This window comes from Octodon degus, unplaced genomic scaffold (assembly GCF_000260255.1).
Source record: "Octodon degus isolate 3935 unplaced genomic scaffold, OctDeg1.0 scaffold00164, whole genome shotgun sequence".
NCBI lineage: Eukaryota > Metazoa > Chordata > Mammalia > Rodentia > Octodontidae > Octodon > Octodon degus.
In genome coordinates this window covers 425,588-450,244 of record NW_004524740.1, presented here as the reverse complement: position 1 = coordinate 450,244, position 24,657 = coordinate 425,588, and the positions used below count along the sequence as shown (strand labels likewise).

General features: G+C 37.8%; 1 protein-coding gene across 1 annotated transcript in view; it reads right to left on the bottom strand.

Moving 5' to 3' along the window:
* Positions 1–24,657, bottom strand: part of Ap2b1 (adaptor related protein complex 2 beta 1 subunit) — a 124,247-nt gene that overhangs the window by 40,833 nt on the left and 58,757 nt on the right. The window contains exons 12-16 of the mRNA XM_023703155.1: positions 20,192–20,453; positions 16,837–17,029; positions 5,895–5,936; positions 4,845–4,991; positions 1–95 (exon numbers count right to left, since the gene is read on the bottom strand). Coding sequence (XP_023558923.1) covers positions 1–95; positions 4,845–4,991; positions 5,895–5,936; positions 16,837–17,029; positions 20,192–20,453 — 739 coding nt within the window. The remainder of the gene's footprint in view (positions 96–4,844; positions 4,992–5,894; positions 5,937–16,836; positions 17,030–20,191; positions 20,454–24,657) is intronic.

Below are 24,657 nucleotides of genomic sequence, written 5' to 3'. Positions count from 1 at the left end.
TTGGTGAAGTTCATTTCCATATAGATATGCCCTTGGCGGTGAGTAAATGTTCCTGAAATCTCCAAGCCTTTAGCCTTTACTGCCGGTAGCCAGACCTGAAACACAGCATAGAGCTCAAAGGAACCCGACAAGATTTATCTTGATACGATTTCTTTAAAAATAAATAAATAAATAAATAAATAAATAAATAAATAAATAAATAAATATGAGATTCAGATTTCACTTCCTCAGGCAACTGTGATTTTATACTATAAGTATCAAACCAATGTGAAAGGCTTGGGATAAAGTAGTATTTTCTGAATTGTAACACCATTCTCAATTATTTAAGAACCAAAACCAAACTAAAATAAAACAGAATAGCTTATGGGTAAACCATGGTCTTTTTTCTTTTATTTAACTGGGTCATTTTAATGCTTTGAATACAATCCAGCCTACCAAATACATATATACATAAAAGAGAAATTCTAGTAAGTTCAACATGTTTTTCTATGAGTTTTGGTAAATGTTTAAAAAGGAAAAAAAACTGAATCTACTAATGAAAATACCACGCCTATAATCTTTGGAGACTTATCATTACTAGCAATCTCTCATCCATTTGTAACTTTTGCTATCGTTATGGTAAATAATAAATACTTCAGTGTTGCTTCAGTAATCTCACCTCTAGCTACAGAACTTGTGATATTCCTGGCTTATAGTAGTAAAAACAAACAAAAAAAACTTTAAAAATTACAAAACAAAACAAAACAAAACAAAACAAAAAAAAACCTATGAGCTGTACATTAAGGAGTCTGAGGATGGTAAATAATGATGATGATTATACAGCCATACTAAAAAGGAGGAGGAAGAGGAAAAAGAGCAGGAAGTAAATATTCAAAAGATACTAATTTTCTTTAAGGTCATTGGTACCTTGTATGTACACACAATGACGACATCTATCATAGGGAACTGGAACCTGCACATGAGACATCTTAATTCTATGATTTCTCCATTCTTCTACCTCCCCCGCAACCCTTCCTCATTCATAAAAGCTTTGCTTCTGTTTTTCCCTTCTATTTTTTTTCTTTTCCCTTGCCCCTCAGTTTCCTTTCCACTTCAATTTTTTTTTTCCTATTTTACAGTATCTGTTACATTTTGGTCCTTGTTTACACTTTCATTTTCTCATACCAGAGAAACAATACAGTATTTAAACATTTGGCTAATTTATTTTACTTAAGAGTATGGTCTCAAGGTACGTCCATTTAGCTAGAAATGTCTCAAGTTTACCGTCCTTTATGGCTGAATAGTATTCCATTGTATAAAAACCATATCTTCATCATCTGTTCATTGGTTGATGGGCACTTGGGCTGTTTCCAAGACTTAGCTATTACAAACTGCTGCTATAAACACGGGTGTGCATGTATTGCTGTGGTATGATGATATTCTTTTGGGATGATATCAAGGAAGGGAACAGCTGGGTTAAATGGAACATCTAGATTTAGTTTTTTGAGTAATCATCCCATTGATTTCCACACTGGTGGGACCACATGTAATGAAGGGTCCTTTTTACCACTGCCACAACAGTATTTGTTATTGGTTGATTTCTTGATAGTAGCCCTTCTTTCTGGAGTGAGATGGGATCTCAGCAGTGTTTTAATTTTTTTTTTTTTTTTTTTTTAGTGATAGTGGGGAACGAACTCAGGACCTTGTGCTTGCCAGGCAGGCACTTAGATCACTGAGTTATCTCCCTAGCCCTGTATCTCTTGAGTGACCAATAATGGTGAAGATTTTTTCATATATTTATTTGCTGTTTCTACTTCATTTGAGAAGTGTGTATTTATATCAGATGCCCAATTTTGGATTGGGTCTTTAAATTTGAGGGGTCTGATAATTTGAGTGCTTTATATGTTCTACATATAGCAGTTCTTTGAGAAACAGCTGGCAAATTTTTTTTCCCCACAGTATGGGTTGTCTCTTCTCTTGGTGGTTGCTCTTGCTATACAAAAGCTTTTCAATAAATGAGATCCTAGTTATCAATTCTTTGTAGTATTTTTCATGTGACTTGAGTTTTGTTCATAAAGTCTTTGCCTATACCATATATCTTCAAGAGTTCTACCTAGTATATCTTCCAGTAAATTTAGTTTCTGTTTTGTTTTAATATTGAGATCTTGGACCCATTTTGATTTTAGTTTAGTACATGGTGAAAGATATGGGTCTGGTTTTAATCTTTGGATGTGGAAGGCCAGTTTTTGCACTACCATTTATTAAACAGGCTGTCTTTTTTCCAGTGAAGGTATTTTGCTCCTTTTCAAAGATAATGTGATTGAGTATGTCTGGAGTTGTTTGTGCATCTTCTAATCTATCCAATCAATTCTCAGCACTGTTGTGTGTGTGTGTGTGTGTGTGTGTGTGTGTGCCAGTACTACACTGTTTTTATCACAGTAGCTCTGTAGCATAATTTCAAGTCAGAGACTGTGATACCCCCTGCCTTGCCTTTGCTGCCCAAGATTGTCTTTGCTATTCTAGGTCTCTTCTGGTGAAGATACTATGTTTCATTTATCACTTAGTCAAAAAACCTTAGAGTCAGCCATGGGTGGTACAATATCCATTACTTATTCAAGACCAGTCTGAGCTACACAGTGAGATCCTATTTGAAATACTAAAACAGGGTGAAGCTAACTGCTCCCTGAGTTTAATTCTCAATACCACCCCCACAAAAAAACAAAAACAAAACAAAAAACCAAAACAACAAATCAGTCATACCCAATAGAAGAGAACAGAAGGAACTTGATGCTCTTGTTATTTTTTTTTTTTTTTTGCGGAACCGGGGATTGAACTCAGACCCTTGTGCTTGCCAGGCAAGCACTTATTCTACTGAGCCATCTCCCCGGCCCAGCTCTTGTTATTTTGCTGAAAAGTAACTGGATGCTACCTCTTTGGAGTACAAGTTGGTATGTCTATTTAAAATGTTGAATGATGTTTGCTACAACACTGTAACAACAAAAAGAGGGTGCAGTGGCTGTATCTAATAAAGCCTCTCAAAAGAACGTGGCCAGGCACAGTAACCCCAGAACTCTCAGAGGCTGAGAAGGGAGCATCACAAGTTCAAGACAAGCCTGGGTAACTCAGTAACATCTCTACTTCAAAATAAAAAAGGGATTAGGGATGTTGCTCAGTGTGAAGGCCCTGGACTCAATTTCTAGTTTGGGGGAAAACAAAATAAAATACAACACAACACAGAAAAAGAAGGGTTGAGGAGATAGCTCAGTGGAATAAGTGCTTGCCTGGCAAGCTTAAGGTCTTGAGTTCAATCCCTGGTACCATAAAAAAAAAAAAAAAAAAAAAAAAAAAAAAAAAGAAAAAGAAAAAGGAACCTTTGGGGACAGCCAAATAGTTTAGCAGATTAAAGTGCCTGCAAGCAGGCACAGTGGCCAGGGTTCAATCCCCGGGCCTGCTGTGCCGGCTCTGCCCCCAGGGCGTGCTGAGACAGCCACTGAGACTGGGTACGGTGGTGTGCTTGGGAGGCTGTAAACAGGAGGATCACTATGAGTCCGATCTAGTAGTGAGACCCTGAACACCCTGTAGATAGACCCTTCCCTAAAATACAAGGAAAAAAAAGTAGAAAAAGAAGAATATGATAATGAAAGAACAACGCACAAAAGAGTATACTGCAAAATATAAATAACTTATAGAACAAAATAAAAGAAGATAATTCAAAACGGAGACAGATCTCTTGCTGATGAGGGGACAAGAGGTGGAGGGAGTGAGAGGGAAGGGAACAGAAAGAAAAAGAATTAAGCTGTGCTATGTACATATACTAACTCCCAAAATGAATGTAATTGTAATGTACTGCAAACATGTACTAATAAATGTTTAAAAATGAAAAATGACAGTATTTTTAAAGGATACATATATTTGACTACATGTATGATCTTTGTCTTTTTCTTTTGAAAGGACCCGTAAGAAAATTAACAATGGCTATATGTGGAGAAATAGGAGCAAGAGGAAATTTTCTGCCTTATATTTGTATATTAAACAGGGTATTTTAGGTAAAGGAGTACATCAAATAATTTTTCAATTAATAAACTCTGTGGGCCTAAATTCCAAAATAGTAGATACTGCAACAAAACTATAGTACTAAGTTGTGCCAGAAACCCCATGGCTCTGATTTGAGTCATCTTTTTGGCTTTCTATGCAACGGTTGTATACACACAGTTAGAAATCCTGGAAGGGACAAGTGGTCTACATGTCTTTAACAAAGATTCTCCATAAAGAACCAGATAAGTAGGCAGAAAAATCAGGAAGCAAACAGGCATGTTAATTCTCAGAAAGGCAAAATTACACAAAGTCTACCCTGCCCTGGCTAGTATCTTTCCCAAGAGGTTAAGAAGAGCTTCACTTACAAGGAGGTTCCTGTTTTGAATTTTAGTGTGACAGACATCAAGCAAGGTTGAGACTGCAAGAGCCACAGTGAAACAAATCCAAACCAGTACTCTACAGTGGCACATGAAAATCAAATCTGAGCCAAGGCACTCTAGATCATACAGAAGAGGAGGAAGGAATGAAAAAAATTATTTTCTTTCTCTTGTTGATGCAGCATGTAAAAGGCCTTCACTAGATTCTTGTTGATGCAGCATGTAACAGGCCTTCACTAGATTCACTAGATTCACTTCAGTATTGATAAACTATAGAAATGTTTACTGAGGATGTCAATGGTACTTCCTATCAGTGTGAAGCTGTATTTATCTTCCTTGTAAATCCCTCAGAACCAGGGCAAAATCTTAGCTTTCTTAGTTCTGGAGGCAAGCCAAATGTTAGAATTTGGCTTTTGTCCATTAAAAAAGTATTGCTATGCTAACTGTACTTACAGCCTTAGGAGCCACGTATCCACCAGGAGCCATGCCTATCCCAGTGGAGAGTTCAAACAGGTCATTTAGGCCACTGCTGACTACTGCAGGCGTTGGTGAGGGAGCAAATGTTGCAGGCACTGATGATGGGATGAAGGACTGTCCAACCTGCAGGGAAAAAAAAAGGAGAGAGATCAGGAAGAACAGATTAATAGCCCTTAAAATGCTGCTATTTACTTTAGAGTACTGATAAACCAGTAAGAAAACCACAATTATAATTTTCTTACAAGCCAAACTGGTAATATCTTCTTTTTAACTCTTTGTACTTTTAATCACAGTTATTTATTTTATTTTTATTTTTTCCATCACTGACAAGATAAACATATACTCTTCAGAAGCTTTATCAGGACAGAGTACTCAGTAGACACAGAAATACAGTGATCCAAGATTTGGTCTGTCTGTTTCCAATTTTAGCTTCCATGATTCTGTGCAAAAGGCTACTCGTACCCTAAACAAGGGGGTGTTTGTATCTATAGAAAGATGGAGAAGCATCCAACATAAACAGCAGTCTCACTTGCAGCTGGATTCAGCCAAGTCTGACTTTCCCATTTAGGCATAAATACCTGGGGGGCTGCTCTCCTGAGGGAGATGATATTCACATTCCCAGACTCACTCATCTGTGAGGAGAGCCTCACAGAGTCCAGCTGATTCTCTCAAGTTCTTTCTGGATGACATCAGAGGATAAGAACATTCTCTAGGCAAGATGGGTGGGTCAGTTTCTTTTAGCTCTTTACTGTCAGAAACAATGATCTATATAGGCACCAGAGCATCAATCCCTAATGATGTTGCCTGACCACAGGTGGTACATGATTCCAAAGACTCTAAGTAACCCTATTCTACTTTCTACTTCTCACACACTGCTACAGATTTTGGTGGCAATATATACTGCTATAGAGATCTGGGTGTGTAGTGCTAGACAGCAGCAGCAGCTGGTTTGACAGTGCTTGCAAAGGAAAGGCATCAAACAAGGGGGCAGCACTTCCCATGGTGAAAAAAACAGATGGCACTTACTGCCGGACTTCCTCCAATGCCCCCGCCAAGGTCACTGCCAAGCTGAAAGAGAGAAAGCAGAGAGAGGAGAGAGAGGTAGAGTTCATTTAGCTAAGTACTAGATGCCCATACAGAATCTGTAAATTGCTCTACCAAGTTGCTGGAAATATATGCCATTCAATGTGTCTCCCAAAGCCTAAGGAAATTCCAGATTGCAAAGAAATACGACCTGGGGGAACTACATGGTGGTAGTGACGGGGTGTGGGAGTACTGAGAAAACTTGAAAAGAAGATGGAGCTGGGACATCTCAAGGATGTTTCAGATCCAATCTTTACAGCAGGACATCTGAGCACAAATCCAAACAAGAGTTAAAGAACTTGCATATACTAAGAAGCTCTACTCCCAAGCAGCAATGTTTTGAATATTTTTTATTTACAAAGAAATTTAAGGGGGAAATAAAAGAAAAGAAAGACTAAACTATGCTTTGATCTATAAAACCTGCTATCTTAATGAGATGGTTAGAACCAAATCATCTTTGAACTGCAATTTCAAGCTTTGAGATTACAGGTGGAATAAGTGATTTTTGAAGTTTAGATTGTTGGTAAAAGAAAATAGTTGGGACAGAAATCTATCCTATGTGGGAAGGAAGGTGGAGGCATACAATGCTTCAGGTCTGCTTGGCAGTCTAAGGAGGAAATGCTATGATGTATTTGGAGTAGCCCATTTAAAAAGATACTTAGCATTACAGAATTAGACTAACTGAATTGGCTAGCTGACAGGAAAATACTTTCATAGGGCTCTGATACATAATTCACCCTGAAGTCAGTCTTCTGTGACAAAAATATTAAAGAACTGAAGTTGAAAGCTGAAGCTAAAACAGCTGGTATGCAAGCAAGGTAAAACACACATGGTATCCGATTATAAAATGGATGGCAGTGTTTTGAAAGCGAACCTCCCCTCTGCTAGTTTCACATGTGCTTCCTCCCTAGTTCTGTTTATCTACAATGCCTGTTTCACTCATGAAATGCCTTGTGTGCAATAAAAATAGACTGAAAGACGAAAACCTTTTGATTGTCTTTCATTTCCTGGTATAAATTTAGTGATCGCTGTGTTGTGATTGTGTTAAAAAACAAAACTGTTGGGCCGGGGAAATGGCTCAGTAGAATAAGCGTTTCCCTGGCAAGCTCAAGGACCTGAGTTCAATCCCTGGTTCCACAAAAAAGAAAAAAAAAAAAAACAAAAAACAAAACTGTGATGCATTTTCAGGATTTGGAATTTGTCTTCTTTATGAACTGATAATATATGAAACGGTGCTGCAAATATCTAACATTCAACCTATATTAAAAAATAGGCCTATGACCAAACTGTTTTCTCTATGACAGAAAATAACCCCAGCAGGTGCTTGATAAAAAGCACTCTCTGCACTAAACTACAGAACATTCTACATCACAGAGCCGACACTTTCAGGCACTGGTTCCTGAAGATTACTAAATGGTTTAAGACATGAGATAAAAACTATATAATTAATTACACAAAGGTCAGGTCAGCCAAGAATTCAAACAACTGGAAAAAGCGTGAAAACAAATAGAAAAAAAATATTATATATCTGCTTTCTCCCTGGATCTAAAATGACACACATCTGCAGCATGACATTGCTCTTATTCAAAAAATTACATAATATTTACAGCATGCAAGGAATGCAAAGCCATCACAGTGGGTAGACCAGATTGTAAGAACGAGACGGGAAACCAACCGGAGAAACACAAGAACACAAAATGGAAGCTCAAGGGAAAAGCCTCCTTCTGGTAAGGATAATGCAGAGAAGTTCCAGAGAGGTGAAAGCAAAACTGGAAGAGGTACATTTCTCACATAATATGAAGGAAGGTTTCTATAAAAGGTCTGATTTGATGGGTTTTACGACTTTCTGATAAGATTATTCCCTCTTACTATGCCCTCTTCTGGCCAGACTTACAATCCAAGCTTGAAAGAGAATTCTTTATGGTACTGGGTTGGCACTCAAAGGCAAGAAATTAGAAACCGTTTTACCAAATTTGCTAAATTCAATAAAGAGTATTGAGGATAAATACTTGTTGGTAATACTTGGACAAAAGGAAATAAAGCCCATTTACAGTTCTTATTTTCTTAGCTTTCATTCTTATCTTTGAATATTATGCATTATCTTTTCTAGAAATGATCAGAATGCAGCTTTCCCCATGCCGATCAATTTTATCCAAAACCATAAAAAAAAGCTGGGAAAGTAATCTTGACATGCTTTTATATTCAGTATTACACAGACAACTAGTCAGAATTGAGAATTCTGACTTGATACAGACATGGTCCCAAGGGGACCAAAGACACAGTGCAACATAAAGGTTCACCTAATCGTTTCTGGTCAGAGAGTAAAGAGAAATAACAACTGTACATGTTTTCTAACTAGCAAGTCTATATAGCTCACTCAGGCTTTATTTAGTAGCTTTGCTGTTTCTTGGAAAACAATTTTGAAACAAATTTCGTATTAGAGAAAAAAGTCACCAAGAGGACAGAAGGTTAACAAAGTTATCTCTCAACTGGCCTAGAACATAGTATCTAAATCAATATTGCCAAGACATATGAAAAGAATCAATTGAGGAAAAATTAACCTGGTAAAAACCTGCATGGTTTTAGTAGCAATGTCAGCATAAAAATGCCTGTACATCATTTACCACCTTGAAAGTATTAGTGCTTTCTCACTGCTTGCTGCCAAAAAAGATGGGAAGACGACACTTTAAGCTATACTTAAAAGAGTAAAAGATGGAAAATGAGGATAAGAGAAGTAATCCTGATCTTTCTGCTGTAAAAAAGATGCAACTATGAATACAGTCCTACAGTTCAGCGCCTCCAGGACACACTAGCCCAAACTCACATGTCTAGAGAACCCTAAGAACAGCAGAGAGGCCTAGGGGAAGAAACTCTTGTGTTTTATCTTGATAGGCCTTGGAGTTTTATACGCTAAGCCCTACATATGTCAGTGCTTACTCTGTGGGGATGGTACTCATCATCAAGTATGAGTGACACTGCAAGATGATGAACCAGCCAATGTACGTCAGCTCGTCTCTATATTTTCTTTTTTTTTGGTCTCTAGACTGCGTACCTCAGTTTGAGAAGGATCAGAGCAATAACTAGAGTCTATTCTAGAAAATGCCAAAACCAAACCCAAAAACCAAACAAACTCATAGGAATCACGATAATGAAAAGATAAACTTAGCAATTTTGAAGAAGTCTTGGGTTTAAATTTCATGTCTCACTCACTGGCCACATGATCTTCAGTAGTCTGTAAAATGGAACCCAAATCAATTACATTATTGAGCTATTTTAAAAAATTAATTTTTTATTGAGCTATCTTAAGGATTAGAAATTATAAAAGTTCTAGCATAAGGACTAGTGTTCAGTAACTGGTAATTATTCTCAAAACTGCCTGCTGTGGTTTAGGTTAAGTATCCATGTAGTAAATGTTTGTTTGGTCTCTAGCCCATGGTGCTATTGGGAAGGAGTGGAATCTTTAAGGGGCAGGATTTACTGGGAAGTCTCTCAGTCATTATGGTATATGTTTTTACCAGATAGTGGGACCCTAGCTTCTTCCTCTTGCTCATGTCCCATGCAGGAGATGAGAGGATTTGATCTACCAAGTGTTCCTGCTAAAAATATACTGCCTCATCATAAGCCCCAAAGCAACAGGGCCAACTGATCATGGGTAAAAATCCCTGAAACTGTGAGCCAAAATGGATCTTGTCTCCTTATAAGTCAATTATCTTAGGTTCCTGTTAACAGTGACAGATAACTGACCAATGCTGTCTGAAGCCAGCCTTGACTAAGCAAGTATTTGATAAAAGATAATGGTTACAGAAGCCACAGTCAAAGTTTCATGAGACAAAATTAGGCAACAATTTATAAGGTTCTTTCCACACAACTAAAACAGAAAACTTTTAAAAGTTACTACATGGCTCTTCCAAAGGAAGAAAATGATAGTTTCCAGCCAGAGGACAAACTGCAAAATTATCATGGCCCTGACTCAATGTGGCTGAATCCCCCAAACAACAGCTTATCACCCTGCTGAGCACTTCCTCCTTCTTCCCCACCCCGGTCCTGGATGCCCTTCCTGTGTACACAGGGTGCCACCAGTCAGCTCCTTCCCTGTCAGGGAACCTGCCCTCAAACTGCACCCCAGCAGAAGTCCACAAAGCCTCATCTTTTTTTGTCTCAGGGCAGAGGGTCCCCCAGGCTCCTTGGATTGTCTCTGTATCCTCCGAGTCAACAAAGGCCTCTTATTTTTCCTGTCTCTTTATGTGCCAAAAAAAACCTAACAGAAAAATGATATAATGCTACTATGCATGATGAATTTTCTGTGGACTAAAAAACTCAATACTGTTAATAAGGTAGCTATAAAGTAGCGCGTTCTCTCTCTCACACACACACATGCACACACACACAAATCTGAAAGGCAAAAATCTGTAAGAAACAGTGTGGGAGGTTTTTAAAAACTGAGTCTTTATGAGATGTAATAAAGAAATATGGCGAATGCTGTTGCCAACTGTCATCTGAAGGCAAGGCAGGCTCATGAGTGCATCATAATGTGTCTTCATCCACTTTATGTACTGGATCCAGCACCATATGACTTCTGGCTCTTCCCCCAAAGTTAAAATAACAATGAAAAGTGAACATTTTGAATCAATTCAGACCACTAAGGCAACCTGCTTCAGAAAATGGCAAGAATGATGTGTTAAGTGTGCCTGAAGCAAGGTAGGGTATTCTCAGAGGCAAAGTGGCTTGTTACAAAAAAATTTAAAGTAAAAATATTCACCAACTTTTTTGATTATGCCTCATAGTAAGAGTTAGGAAAAGACAGTTTCTCCTACATATCACTCCACTTCAGGTGAACATACAGAAACTACATCCTCTTGTATAGAAACTTTCCTCAACAGAGAGAAAGGGCATTCTGGGCATCAGAATAATGCACTAGGGGCTGGGGAGATGGCTCAGGAGGATAAGCGCTTGAACGGCAAACACAAGGATCTGAGTTCAATCCCTGGTTCCGCAAAAAAAAGAATAATGCACTATACTTTGGACAAACAATGGATGAGGCCTCTGTTGATAGGCTCTAAGTAAAAGCAGCAAAATGAGATTCAATGATTATTTCAGTCATCCTCACAGATTGATCAGACTCCTGAGCACACAACATACACATAGAAATTATATAAATGGAAGTCACATCATCTCTTACACAACGCCTAACTAGAAGGACCTGCATTGTGAGAAAAACCACATCATCTAGGACTGGCAGTTTCATATGAAGTATCAGAGGCAGCAAAACAAAGCAATACAAGTCTTCGAAAACAAACAAAACCCCCAAAATAACTACTTCTGTAAGACCACAAATAATAATATACACTACACGTAGGAAAAAGTCAGAGACATAAACTGCATTACTTCTGTTCACTCCACATCAAGGTGACAGTCAAGTTTATACGAACAGAAGGAGGAAACGGTTTCTAGAGTACAATAAAAAATATGCTGAAGGGAAGCAAAAAATGGGGCCAGGGAGGTGGCTCAGTGGAATAAGTGTTTTCCTGGCAAGCGCATGAGCCTGAGTTCAATCCCTGGTTCTGCCACAAAAAAAAAAAAAAAAAAAAAAAAAAGACAGGGAGTAGAAAGTTCTAGTAAGACTAAAATGACCAGATGGGAAATCCATTTTGATTCAAGTCTTGTGCTAAAAAGACATTCCATACACACCTATAATATTCAATAATGGAACTTAGAAAAAATGGGGTATACAGATGAATGTCCATTTTGTATCTGTGTATTCAAAGTGGTTGGGATAGATATATAGTTGCATTCTGTTAATGAATAGAATGATTTGTTCTAATGGTGTTTGTAAATAGGATCACAAGTCCACTTCTTGTACAGCAATTAACCACTGAGAAGAATATATGCAGTGTATTATTTGTTGAAACTGTACTTTCGATTAGATTTGAAACTGTCTCATTGCTATCTGTTTATCAATAAAACTTTGAAAAAAAAATAAAAAAATAAAAAGACATTCCATTTTTGAACCTCTGCGTAAATCAATGATTTTTAAAGAAGATTGCCTCCTTTCAAAAAGTATATAATAACCAACCATCTGGGAGGCACGGCATGCATTTTCCTTATATCACAGCAATATCTTCACCCCTCTATCCTTTGGTGTAAGAATTATTGATGTTATAACTCATTATTATTGATGGAAGAAGGCTGGAAAATTCAGTTAGATGTGGGCAATTAACATAACAGTTCCTGACTATGACAGTTCTAAAAAATGCCACAACTCAATAAAGCTTAATTTCACAAATGTAATGATGAGGTTAACAAAAGAAGAAAATCTAATGACAGGATTACTCGGATATAAAAAGAAAAAAATAAAAATAAGTTCTAATGGGTAGAAAGAAAATGGGTAGCCAAACAGAAAAATAAAACGTCCTCGTTTTTCAGTCTCCAATCACGGAAAGTGAGCAAGGATAAAAAGGACTCTTGAACAGAACAACTACACCTAACCTGGTCAAATTTAACTTCCAGCCAACTTCTTATAAGTTGGACCATTTAGTGGAAAAATCATTAAAAAAAACCCCAAAACCCAAAAAACAGAAAACCCCCACAAATATCCTAAGGAGAAAAGTAAAGATAGACATATCTACTTTTACAAACTGCCTAAGAAGCACACCAGAAAATGACATTTTTAAATGGAAGTCACCGTCTTGGCTTGGAAATAAGCTACCTAACTCCACTTAGATTATTTGGCTCAATGTTCTCAATTCTGCTGCAAAATTAAGATAACCAGTGTAACTTTTAAAAATGGTTTAGCTTCAACCTCATGGCTTTGTTCTTAGGCTCAAGTATTGAGAGTAATTTGTAAAACGGTACTAACGTGGAACTAATTATGCAGCTAGAGCTGAAAATCATTATGAGTTTAGGAGTAGCCAGTGAATACTTCACTGGTAGCACATCACTGACCGCTCTGGGTGAGCTTCTGACAGAAACTGATGCTAACAGCCCAGCAAGAGCTAGAGACCTGACTAACAGCTGTTGTGGTTTGGACATTAGGGGCCTCCTAAGGCTCCTATGTTGCAGGTGTGGTCACCAGCTTGTGGTATGCCTGGGAGATGGTGAAGTCAAGGAGAAGTAAGGCTGCTAGGAACACCCCCTGAGGGGCATGGTGGGGCCCTGGCCCTTTCCTGTCTCTCCATATGATTTCCAGCAGCCACGTGAACAGCTTCCTTCACCAACAAGCTCTAGCTGCAACAGTGTTCTCATAACAGGCCCAAAGCAACACGGAAAATGAACCAGACTTAAATCTTAAAATTATGATGAAATTTCATCCCTATAAATTGAATTTTCTCAGGTATTTTGTCATAATAATAGAAAGGAATAGCCTTTCTAACCTAAGTGCGTCTTGCCAAACAATCACAGCATTCTAACTCCAGCCATGTTCTATATGTGGCATGGGTCCAATTTTACTGGTCATAAGCAACACCATTTTCCTAACAGTATAAAAGAAAGAGCTACTGCCAAGCATCATGGTGCATGCCTGTAATCCCAGCACTTGTGATGCTGAGGCAGGACAGCTGTGAGTCTGAGACCAGGCTGGACTACAAAGTAAGCACGAGGCCAGCCTGAACTGCATAGCGAGACCCTATCTCAAAAAGACCAAAAAGAAAGGGCTTTAATAATCTCATGTTCCTTGTCCTTCCTCAATTAATATGGAGTAGAGCTGGAGTTCTCTTTCCAGAAGTGTGCTTGTGACTGGAGTCAAGAGGAAAAAGGTTCTGAGTTTTCCGGTAGCTATGGTTCAAACACCACACTGAGGTGGTTCATAGTGGTTGCAGGTGTTGTATGTCCTGCCTGTGCCAGATGTGATCCACAGATAAGGAGGAGCTCCAGCATCCCTGGAAGGTGTTAGAAAGGCAGATTCCCAGGTCCTGCCCTAGCCTAATAAGATCAAGATGTCTCTTGTATCAGTACAAGATCTCTAGGAGGTTCACATACACATTATAGTTTGTTTTGAAAGTGCTATTGTGAGGCAAGAATGCATTAAGAAATGGCACTTGTAGCTAGGCATAGATGCCTGTATATCTGTATTCTCAGCATTACAGGATGCTGAGATAGGAGGGACAGCTTCCTGAGGAGGGACACTTCCCAGCAGGGGCAACGTAGTGAGACTGAGTCTCAAAATATAAAAAAGGGCTAGGAGGGCTGGTGAGATAGCTTAGTGGACTAAGTGCCTGTTTAGGCAAGCACAGGGACCAGGGTTTGATCCCCAGCACCCCGGCACCCCACATGCCATGCTGGCCCTAGCTCCAGGCACGATGAACCAGGACTGGGCCTGGTGGTGCACACCTGTATTCCCAGCGCTGGGGAGGCTGAAAACAGGAGGATCACTACAGTCTGAGCTGCATAGTGAGACCCAGTACCAAATACAGGAAGGAAGGAAGGAAGGAAAGAAGGAGAAGAGAGGAGAGGAGAGGAGAGGAGAGGAGAGGAGAGGAGAAGAGAAGAGAAGAGAAGAGAAGAGAAGAGAAGAGAAGAGAAGAGAAGAGAAGAGAAGAAGAAAAAAGGGCTGGTAATGCAGCTTAGTACAAAGGCCTGCAGTTCAATGCCTAGTACAGGGGAGAAAATGACATCATAGATGAAGACAACTTTGAAGATTATTTTCCCCTTTAAAACAGACAATTAGTATAAGAATAAAAGCATTTTAATAGTAGCATGGTCTTCTGCTGCCATAGAAACTCATCTTTCACACAGCAGATTTAAGCCTGCTTGTGATGTTCTCAGAAAAAGGATCCTAGTTCTCTGAGTGAATACAAATTTAAATATAGGCAGATCCAAAGCAAAAATAAGGGCTTGTACTCATTTTGATTTCTGTGACAAAGTGTATCTCAGAGCTAGCTAAAAAATTTTACTGCAAAAACCTGCTGGTGCTATAAAATCTCAAAGTGAGGAAAAGCTCATGTTTGGTTACACAGGAAAATTACTGGACTTATCTAGCAAAGACTACATAATGTATAAATTTTAAAAATCCAAATTTGAAAACCAACTTATTTTTTCACCCCAAAAAGAATATCCTTTACAAAAAAGAAGGTGAGGGCAAAAACGGGGGGGAGAGGAGGGAGAAGAATAAATTTCATGTACAACTCTGGCTACTACAACCCAAGTTAGTTCTAAAAACTTTTCTATCTGAAGCTACACATGCAGAAATTCTAACGGACAACTGGAAGTTAATATACAGTGAGAAAACTCTAGTTTGGGGCGCTGACAAGAGCTAAAACAGTCAAATGGAAATAACATTCTTTCTTTCTATGCCAAAGTGGGCCAAGATATAACAGTGCAGAATCCTGGGCCTTGCAGCATGAAAATACAGGCTCCTTTCCCCTTCTATCCCTCAATCTTTTTTTTTCACTCGAAGCTCTAATAAGTCCAACATGCAGGAAGCCACCGTGGAAAGCAGTAAGGAGGGCTATTAAAACATAAACTTGAGGAAGACACAACGTTCAAATTGTAGCTGATGAGTTAAAAAAAAAATAGGACGTACTATTTTAATTTTGTAAGGGATTATTGGGAGCCTCCATGAATAAGTATTCATTTGGGCATGTTCTGAGTCTGTAAGAAGGCTGTACAACAATGCAGAATGAGCATATGAGGAAACTATTCCGCTTATACTTAATCAAATCCATTTACTAAAAATATGAAAAGCAAATGCTATATGCTCAAGAAAGAAACCAGGAGTGTTCATCTTTGTCAATAAGTTGGAGTTCACTGCTTGACGAGTGTATAGATTATGGAAGCAGTGACTTTTCATTAGTAAAATGAAAAAACCATAGGGATGGGACTATTTTCTTAGTCTCTGCCAGCCAAATTGTAAATGGACCTGGCTGGCATAAGCCCCAGATGGTATTATTCTTTAAGTATAAGAGATGATGCCAGTGCAGGTAGCAGTGTGTGAGGCTGTTCTGTTGACACAATCTTTGAGAACATTGTATTTTCATAACTATGGCATTTGCCTTCCAATGATGTTGGGAAATAAATCAATTTGTTGGGCATCTTTCTAACCTTTAGGTTGACAAACATCTCATTTGCAGGTGTCTAGCTAAAATAAAACAAAACAAAAACCAACTAATTCCACCACAGTTAAATACCTAGTTTGTAAGGAGCTACTTGATGAGCGCCACGGTTTTCCTGGCCTTCTCCTCACTGGCTAAAGGTGACACCTAGTATTTGTCATATATTTTGTACAGCAACAAAAATAATTTTGGTTTCCATTGGTGGCACATATTCACAGATATTCCAGACTTTGGTGCCTTTTAGTATTAGAATCCTGGAAGCTAATTAAATTGGAAGTATGACAAGGTAGAAGAAGTGGGGAAGAAGGGGAAAAAAAGAACCATTTGAGTTCTTCTCAACTGTAACAGAGGTACATTTTATATAAAAATGGTTTGAATGACTGTCTCAAAACCTTTCAGAATTGTACAAAGCATAGCCAATGGACTATTTAAAAGGCCAATGGGCCTGAAAGACTAAAAATAAGATGAACTATATGAGCCCATTTTAGTACTGTTCAGGTTAAAAGGAGAATTTAGGGGGTTATCTATAAAGTCAAGAAACAGAAACAATAATAAACTCTGGAAAGGATATGAAGCATTAAGATCGCTGAACAGTAGGCTGGTTAAATATCAAAAGTGCTATTTAGAGTCAGGACAACAAAATAATCTTAATGTGTAGAGATATCTCATATCAATAATGAATATTATAATTAATTCTCTAAAGACAAGTGATACTGTCCTTTACCAAAGGACATCACTGCTCCTCAAGGGAAGGTCTAATTCTAAGAAGTTTTAGTAATGTTCTCGGGCATATCAAGAAATAAAAGTAATGAAAAGAGAAAGAGAAGAAATATGCTTACCAGACTATCTAGTCCTCCTCCCAAGAGATCCACTGCTCCCATCTGCATGGAGGACACCTGTGGCACGTTGACTGGGGGACCAAGGTCAAGATTTAAAAGATCTCCAAGAAGGTCACCTTGAGAGGGGATAACCTGAGGCTGTTCCAGGTTAGTTGCAGAGGTGGTGCCAACAGGACTGTCACCTGCATCAGTGCTGCAGTCACACATACACAGAAGAGAAAAGACAAAAGTCAGTTCTACCTAGGACAAAATGACCAGACAACAAATGAGTGTAACTATAAAACACTGTAAACATTCAATTAATAAGTTGAAATAATTTTTTTCTCTAAAGAAAACCTAGTAGTTTTTGACAATCTTGAATATAGAGGACAAAAGAAAAAGAAAAGTTGAAGTACAGAAAACAAACACAAGCTAAGAAGAAAAATGATGCTTGTAATTAATCAGAGCAGATCTGAAAGGATACTAATAAAAGTAAGACACTTAAGTGTTTTTGGTTTTGGGGGCTGAGGTCTGAACCCCATGCTTTGAATGCTAAGCATAAGCTCTACCACTGAGCTACAACTACAGCCCAGAATCTTCACTTCTTAATCATTAGGTTTAAAGTAAGATGAGATTGGCCTATTCAGGGTGGTATGGCCAGTCAACAAGTTTCAAGTAAGACCAATAAGTACAGAAGTCCAACAGGCAGCTAAGGACAAGGAACTGTCACCCAAAGTTAGACAATAAGTTTAGGGTGAAATTCATGTACATATCTCAGGTGGGTTACCAGGGGGAAGGTATGGTGAAAAGAACAGGGGATTAAGTGTTGGCTCCACTAATTGCTAGTTGCATAATTCTAGGACAATTTTTCTGAGACTTCATCAATAAAATGATAACAATATTACTCAAACACAAGGCTCTACTATAGCAAGGATCAAACGTGAACATCATACAAATAGTAAAGCGTTGTAATATATCAGCAGTAGCTATGATTGGTAGATAAGTTAACTAAGAAAATACAAAGAGATGCACAGAAAGACAAAGTTCAGGACAAGCCTTTTGACAGAACCAAGATTAATGATCAGGGAAGAAAATGAACATGGCAGTGTAAAGATTAAAGAGAGGAAAGCAAATCAAGAAAGATGACTTAAAATGAAAAGGTAACACGGAAGCCATGGTGAAAAGAGGCCAGATAGAAGAAAGTCAAAAGGGAAATAATTTCATACATATTTGTCAAGAAATACGAAATCTTCAGAGTATTTTCTACATATGAAATTATGTCATTTAATGACATGTGCCATTTAAAAAATATGAAAGAATACAGGGATATATTAGCATCTCTAAATAGAAGGTAGAATAGATATATATATATTGTGCGTGTGTATATATATATATATATATATATATATATATTTACAATAAGCAAAGAATGAGGAGATATATGACAAATGATTTTTTAGATGCATGATGAACGTGAAAGAACATGATAAATAATTAGCAGAGATTTTTTTTCCCAAATGGGAAAATTTATATGAAAATTTTCCATTGTGAACTCATGGGAACCCCATAAATGTCATAAAGCAATATTTTTAAATGTCAAGGTTTTCTAAGTTAGACAGCTATTTACCACCTCAACCCCATAGAACAGCTGACAAGTATTAAGCACAGTAAGCACAAAAGTAGGGCACTTTCCCCTTTCCCAAGTGATTTTAAAAGATTACTGAAACAGGTCTAAAAGCATGTTTAAATTTTGACAAAAGGTAGAGTAAAGTTTTAAAATGCTGCTTTCGCTCATGTTGGCAATGCATCTCTTATTCATCTTATGGTGCAGAAAAGGTGACAGGAAGAAAGGAAGGCTGGAAGAAGTAACTGACAGACACATCATTTGCAGGAACGCACCATCCTCACTTATACTGAACTGTATTTCTCCTATATTTTCCTACACCTGTTAGAAACAATAGGCAAGCACAGGAGGGTTACCCAAAAAGGACCCATAAGGAATTGTGGTAAGGGAACCATAAGACAGCAATTTAAAAGCTACTACTCAAATAAAGATCGTATGTATAACAGTGCATTTCTTTCAGATAGTGTTCTTTTCTTGTGTTCAAGAAAGTTGTTTCTGTGTATTTTGTTTTTTTAACTTTCTTCTTCCCATTTGAGACCCAAAATTTATCAGAATGCTAGATTAAATGGCATATAAATATGTTTACATTGGCAAGTTAAAACAGAAATTCTATCCAGAAAAAAACTTGAAGCACAAGCAAAAAATACTTAGAAGTCAAATAGTTACATTCAGAGAATGTTAAAACATGGCTGCCTACAAGGAAAAACACCATAACTTATTCCAAAGCCTAATTTTATGAATTTACATATCACCTCAGAATTAAAAATCAAAGCACCTGGCCTTAAACTAAAGCCTCAGCTAAGGCCATAAAAGATCAAAAATCCTTTTCTTGGGTATTACTTTTCCCTTTTTCTCTGTATCTAGAGTCTGTTAAAATAGAGCCCAAAATGCTGATTATACCAATGTGTAAAGCAGTAAATTCTGCGTTTTGGTCAGACCTAAAATATATATTAAACAATGGCACAAGACATTCATTAATGGAGAGCCCATTATTCTGGCAGCCAATATTTTTTTTCTTTTCAGTGCTTAGGATCAAACCAGGGATCTTGCATGTTAGGCAAGTGCTTTACCACTGAGCTATATTCTGACCCCCTTTGAGAGCAAATTCTACTTAGATTTGAGGGTTTTTATAATTGATGAAAGAATCAGGTTCTGGCAAGCTTCTAAGTTACCTCTTGTAAGAATTTATTAGACTATTTCTCCTCCCTAATTAAAATTTTCAGATACCTACAAAGCAAGTGCTCCATGCTACCTGAAGGCCTATTCACAACCAAATTTCCTGATATGGCCAACTTAATTTAGTAAGAAAGGTACAAGTAATTGAAAAACAGTATACGTTAGAATTTAAGCTGTTTACATAAATAATCTGGCCAACATTATTTCATTGATAGTTTTATCCTATGAGAGAAGCAATATCTAACTATGCACTTAAGCCACAACCAAAACTATACTAAGGGATAAACAGCAAAACACAAATAGGCTCCCCCCATGTCCCACATTTTTAACTCTGGAAATATTTCAGGGCTCAACTCAGCAGAAACTTAAGCAGTTTTCAGACTTTATCAATTTAAAGGTTCTTCTCCATAACATTTTTCTGAAGCATTGCCATATTCCTAGATTGGAGCCCTGGGGAAGTATAGTAGTAGGTTTGCAAAATCCACAGCAAGTTCTTTCCCATGTTATAAAAGCAGGAGGAAGGCCAACTCGGTCCAAAAAAATTGCTCTTCATTCAAACCTACTTTACTTGCTTACCTCCCATGATGAATTGGCAAGTGTTTGCGATGAATCCCATGACTCCCTTCCACAAAAGCATTGGGAGGCTTATGATACACAGAGGCCAAAGAACCAATGTGGCAGATTAGCTCATCCAGCAGAGTTGGCTCAATAAGGTCAGTTTCCTCAGAGATTAGTGGCTTCTCAGACAAGACTACTTCTTTGGCTGTCACTGGGTCAGTTGAGAGAAGGCGCCAATAAATATAACCCCGGTCTCGAAGGTCAGGATTATCAGAATCCTAATGAAAAAGCAAATGCACAAAGGTTTAGATGGAACCATTCCCCATAAGAAACCCAAACTACGAGACTTACTGTGAAGGAAACATAGTTATTTACACAGATTAACTATTAAGATAATTAACTGATATTCTTTATAGTTTTAATATAGTCATAATCCTGCGATCATTAATATTTCAAGAAATTTAAATATAAATTGAGATGGGCTAGTCCTAAGGTTCAAATTCAAAGGGCAACCAGAAGAGGAAAATAAAGTCTAATCTGGTAAAAGTTACCTGGTTAAGAGGGACTTGGGACTTAAAAATAATGTTTTTAATTGCTATAAATAACAGGATTATTTGTAAATTTATTTTTATATATTTCACCCATACTTTCCTTTATCATTCAAATATTACCTCCTATGAATTCTTTGCAATGCCCTAGAAATAAAGGTAGAATATATGGTTCCTTAGTTAAGCAGCTCACAAAATATTAAATATTATAATGTGAAAGGAACTATTATTTATACAATCAAAAGATCATTAAAAAGCATGCAACTGAGTGCTTTCAAAAAAAAGATGACACCAGATGAATAGGGCTCTAGAAAAAAATCAAACCAAAAATAATTTCTCATATAACTACAGAGGTAAGTGACCATAATAAGTTATACTTAGTAACTATAGAGTAAATATAGATTAAAAATAAATAAGACATCTTAGGAATTTCCACAACAATGGAAATCATGAATACCAAACATAGGAAAGAAATAGAATCCATCAAATAGATTGGAACAGATATCTAGGAGATTAAAAATTTCATTTAAAGTATATATAGCAGAATGAGCCAATGACAACAGAATTTCAGATATGTGAGACAGGACTGCAGATAGTGATCATGAATATAAAGACTGCTTAAAAACAGTAAGTGACCACAAGAAGGCAATCCCACAGCTGCTAGATGATGCAAAGAGTAACAACGTAAGATTGATCAGTCAATGAAAAAAGCAGAAGATGGCATAAATGACATACAAAACCTGTTCACAGAAGCCAGAAAACTTCTCAAACAGGGAAAAAGAATTTGACATACAGGTGAGGTATATAAAGCTCCAATTAGCCATCATCAAAAAAACCTACACCAAGACATATCATATATAGTCAAGCTCCAGAAATTCAATACAAGAACAGAATATTAAAAGCTGTAAGAGAAAAGAACAAATTACCTAAGAAGGAAAGGATCAGAATCACAGCAGACTTCTCAACACAAACCCTCAAGTCAAGGAGAGCTTGGTGTAAAGCATTTCAAGCCTTAAAAGAAAACAACCTCCAACCCAGATTGACATCAAAGAGAACACAAAGACTATCTTTCAAAACTGATGGAGATACAAAATACTTCTATGTTTTTTTTTTTTTTTTTTTTTTTCAGAACTGGGGATTGAACTCAGGCCCTCATCATGCTTGCCAGGCAAGTGCTTATTTTACTGAGCCATCTCCCCGGCCCCACAAAATACTTTTATGACAAAGAATATCAGAGGAAATTAATGAATACCAAACTAGCACTCCAAAATGTTATGAAGGATATTCTAAAAAGATGTAACTAGGATTACAACTGTATGACTCCCAAAAGAATCCACCACTCAAGACAAGCAATTGAACAGAGGAGGACAAAAAGGAGCCAACAGGAAAGTAACATGACAAGGACAGGTCATGTTAGTCATAGTTGTAACCATCTATTTTGTGTATGTATGTATGTATTTAGTACAGGTTCTACACAGTCTCACTACATAGATCAGATTAGTAGTGATCCTCCAGTTTAGAGCCTCCCAAGTGCTGGGACTACAGGTACGCACCACCACGCCCAGTCTCAACTCACCCTGCTGTGCACCCAGAGTCCTGGGGATCGAACCTCAGGACCCTGCATCTGAGTAAGCAGATGCTTTAATCCACTGAGCTATTTGGCAGGCCCTGTAACAACCAATTTTAATGGTCTCAATTCACCAATCAAAAGAACCAGACTGGTGGCATGAATCAAGAAACAAGATCCAACAATATGCTGCATACAAGAAACACATTCAATTAAAAAAGAAATTCATAGACTGAAAGTCAAAGGCTGGAAAACAATACTACATTCCACAGGAACTCCCCACCACCACCAAAAAAAGCAGGGTAGCTATTTTATTTGCAGACAAGAGTGGATTTCAAACTAATACTGATTAAGAAAGACAAAAAATGTCACTACAACCAGGTATGCCTGTAACCCCAGCACTTGGGAGGCTGAGGCAGGAAGATTGTTTTGAGATTGAGTCCAGCCTGGGCTTCAATGTGAGCTCAAGACCAACCTGAACTGCATAACTAGACCCTGTCTCAAAAAAAAAAAAAAAAAAAAAACCAAAAAAGGTTACTACATCCTTACAAAGTGAATAAGCCAACAGGAACAGATAGTAATCATAAACATATATGCATTAAACACCTGCAGATATAACCAAAATATACAAATAGTATATAAAACAAATATTATATATATAAAACAAATGCTAATGAACATGAAAAATCAAATAAGCACTAAAACAATTACAATGGGGATCCCAAAACCGTGGCATACACAGACAAACTAAACAAAAAAAATCAACAATGAAATATTTGAACTGAATCAGAGTTTTAAACAAATGGACTTAGTAGATGTCTACAGTGTTTCATCCACAACATCAGAATACAAAGTCTTCTCTACTGCACACAAGACATTCTCCAAAACAGACCACATACTAGGTCACTGAACATACTTAAGTAAATGCAAAGAAATTCAAATTATCCCATACATGTCTTCAGGCTATAGTACAATGAAATTGGAAATCAATGGCAAAAGAAACCACAAGAACTTCATAAACATATGGAAATTATAGAACACCCTAGGTCACAGGTGAAAGTAAACAAGAAATTAGATAGTTTCTACAATTAAATGATAATGCTAAAACAATATACTGGAACTTACGAGATACAATGAAAGCAGTTCTACGAGGGAAATTTGTAATGGTGAATACATACCAGGAAAAGTGAGCTCAAACAAACAATTGAATGTTGAATTTTAAGCTTCTATAATAAGATCAAGTAAAGTCCAATGCTTGTACAAGGGAGGGAATTATAAAGAACAGAGCAAAAATTAATACAATGGAGACTAAGAAAATAATACAGGGGACCTCTCCAGGCCAAACCCAGGCATGTCACGTGAGTAAAACTCTCTGCTGTGCCCTCTGGACCCCTCCACCCCTCTGGAGTCCCCCCACCAAAGCCCGCCCAGTGAGTGAGAACTTCGGCCACGCACTTGGGACCATCCCAGATCCAGCCTAAGCCCAGGGCCAGCGAGTGTGTGGGAGAGCTTCCAGCTCCCCTGTGCCCATGGGACCTTACCAGACCAAACCCAGGCACACTGAGTGAGTGATAACCTCTGTTACGCTTTTGGGACACTTCCACCCCTCTGCAGCCCCCTACCCCAAGCCCACCCAATAAGTAAGAACTTTCGTGCTCTTGGAACACACCAGATCCAGTCCAAGCCCAGGCCGAGCGAGTGTGTGGGAAAGCTTCTATGCTCCCTTGCGCCACCTGGACCAGGGGCACAACAGAGAGGCACAACAAGTTCACTGTTGTGCCTGAGGGGCACAACAGGTGCACTTCCAAAGGCTGCAGCAGGAAGGAGCTGAGCACAAAAATTAAGACCCAAGCAAGGCACAACTGGATAAACTCAAGAGATCTGCACCCAAATTTCAGTAGGTGCTAAGGTTATAACTGCACCAAAGCTCTAACACAAAGGTCAGAGGTCAGTACTATACAAAATGACAGAGGAGGGGCAAAATGCAATCAGAGGCTGCGAGCCCACCTAGAACAAGTGCAGAGGAAACTAGCACAGAAGTAATGGGGAATCACACATCTGAAATGTCTCAATCAGTAGCATCTAAAATAAAGAAAAAACTGCAGAAAGGTATAGAGGAACTCAGATCAGAAATAACCTCTGAAATGGAAACAAACCTCTGAATTAATAGCATCTGAAGTAAAGAATCAAATGCAGAAACATATAGAGGAAATCAGATCAGAAATAATCTCTGTAGTAAAAGAATTAATAACTGATTCTCAAGAAAACACTAATAAAAAATAGAGATTAGAAAAACAATGGATTCCTTGAATGAGCAATACAGGAAAGAAATAGATCGCATGAAGCAGAGCCAATGAGATATAGAGGAA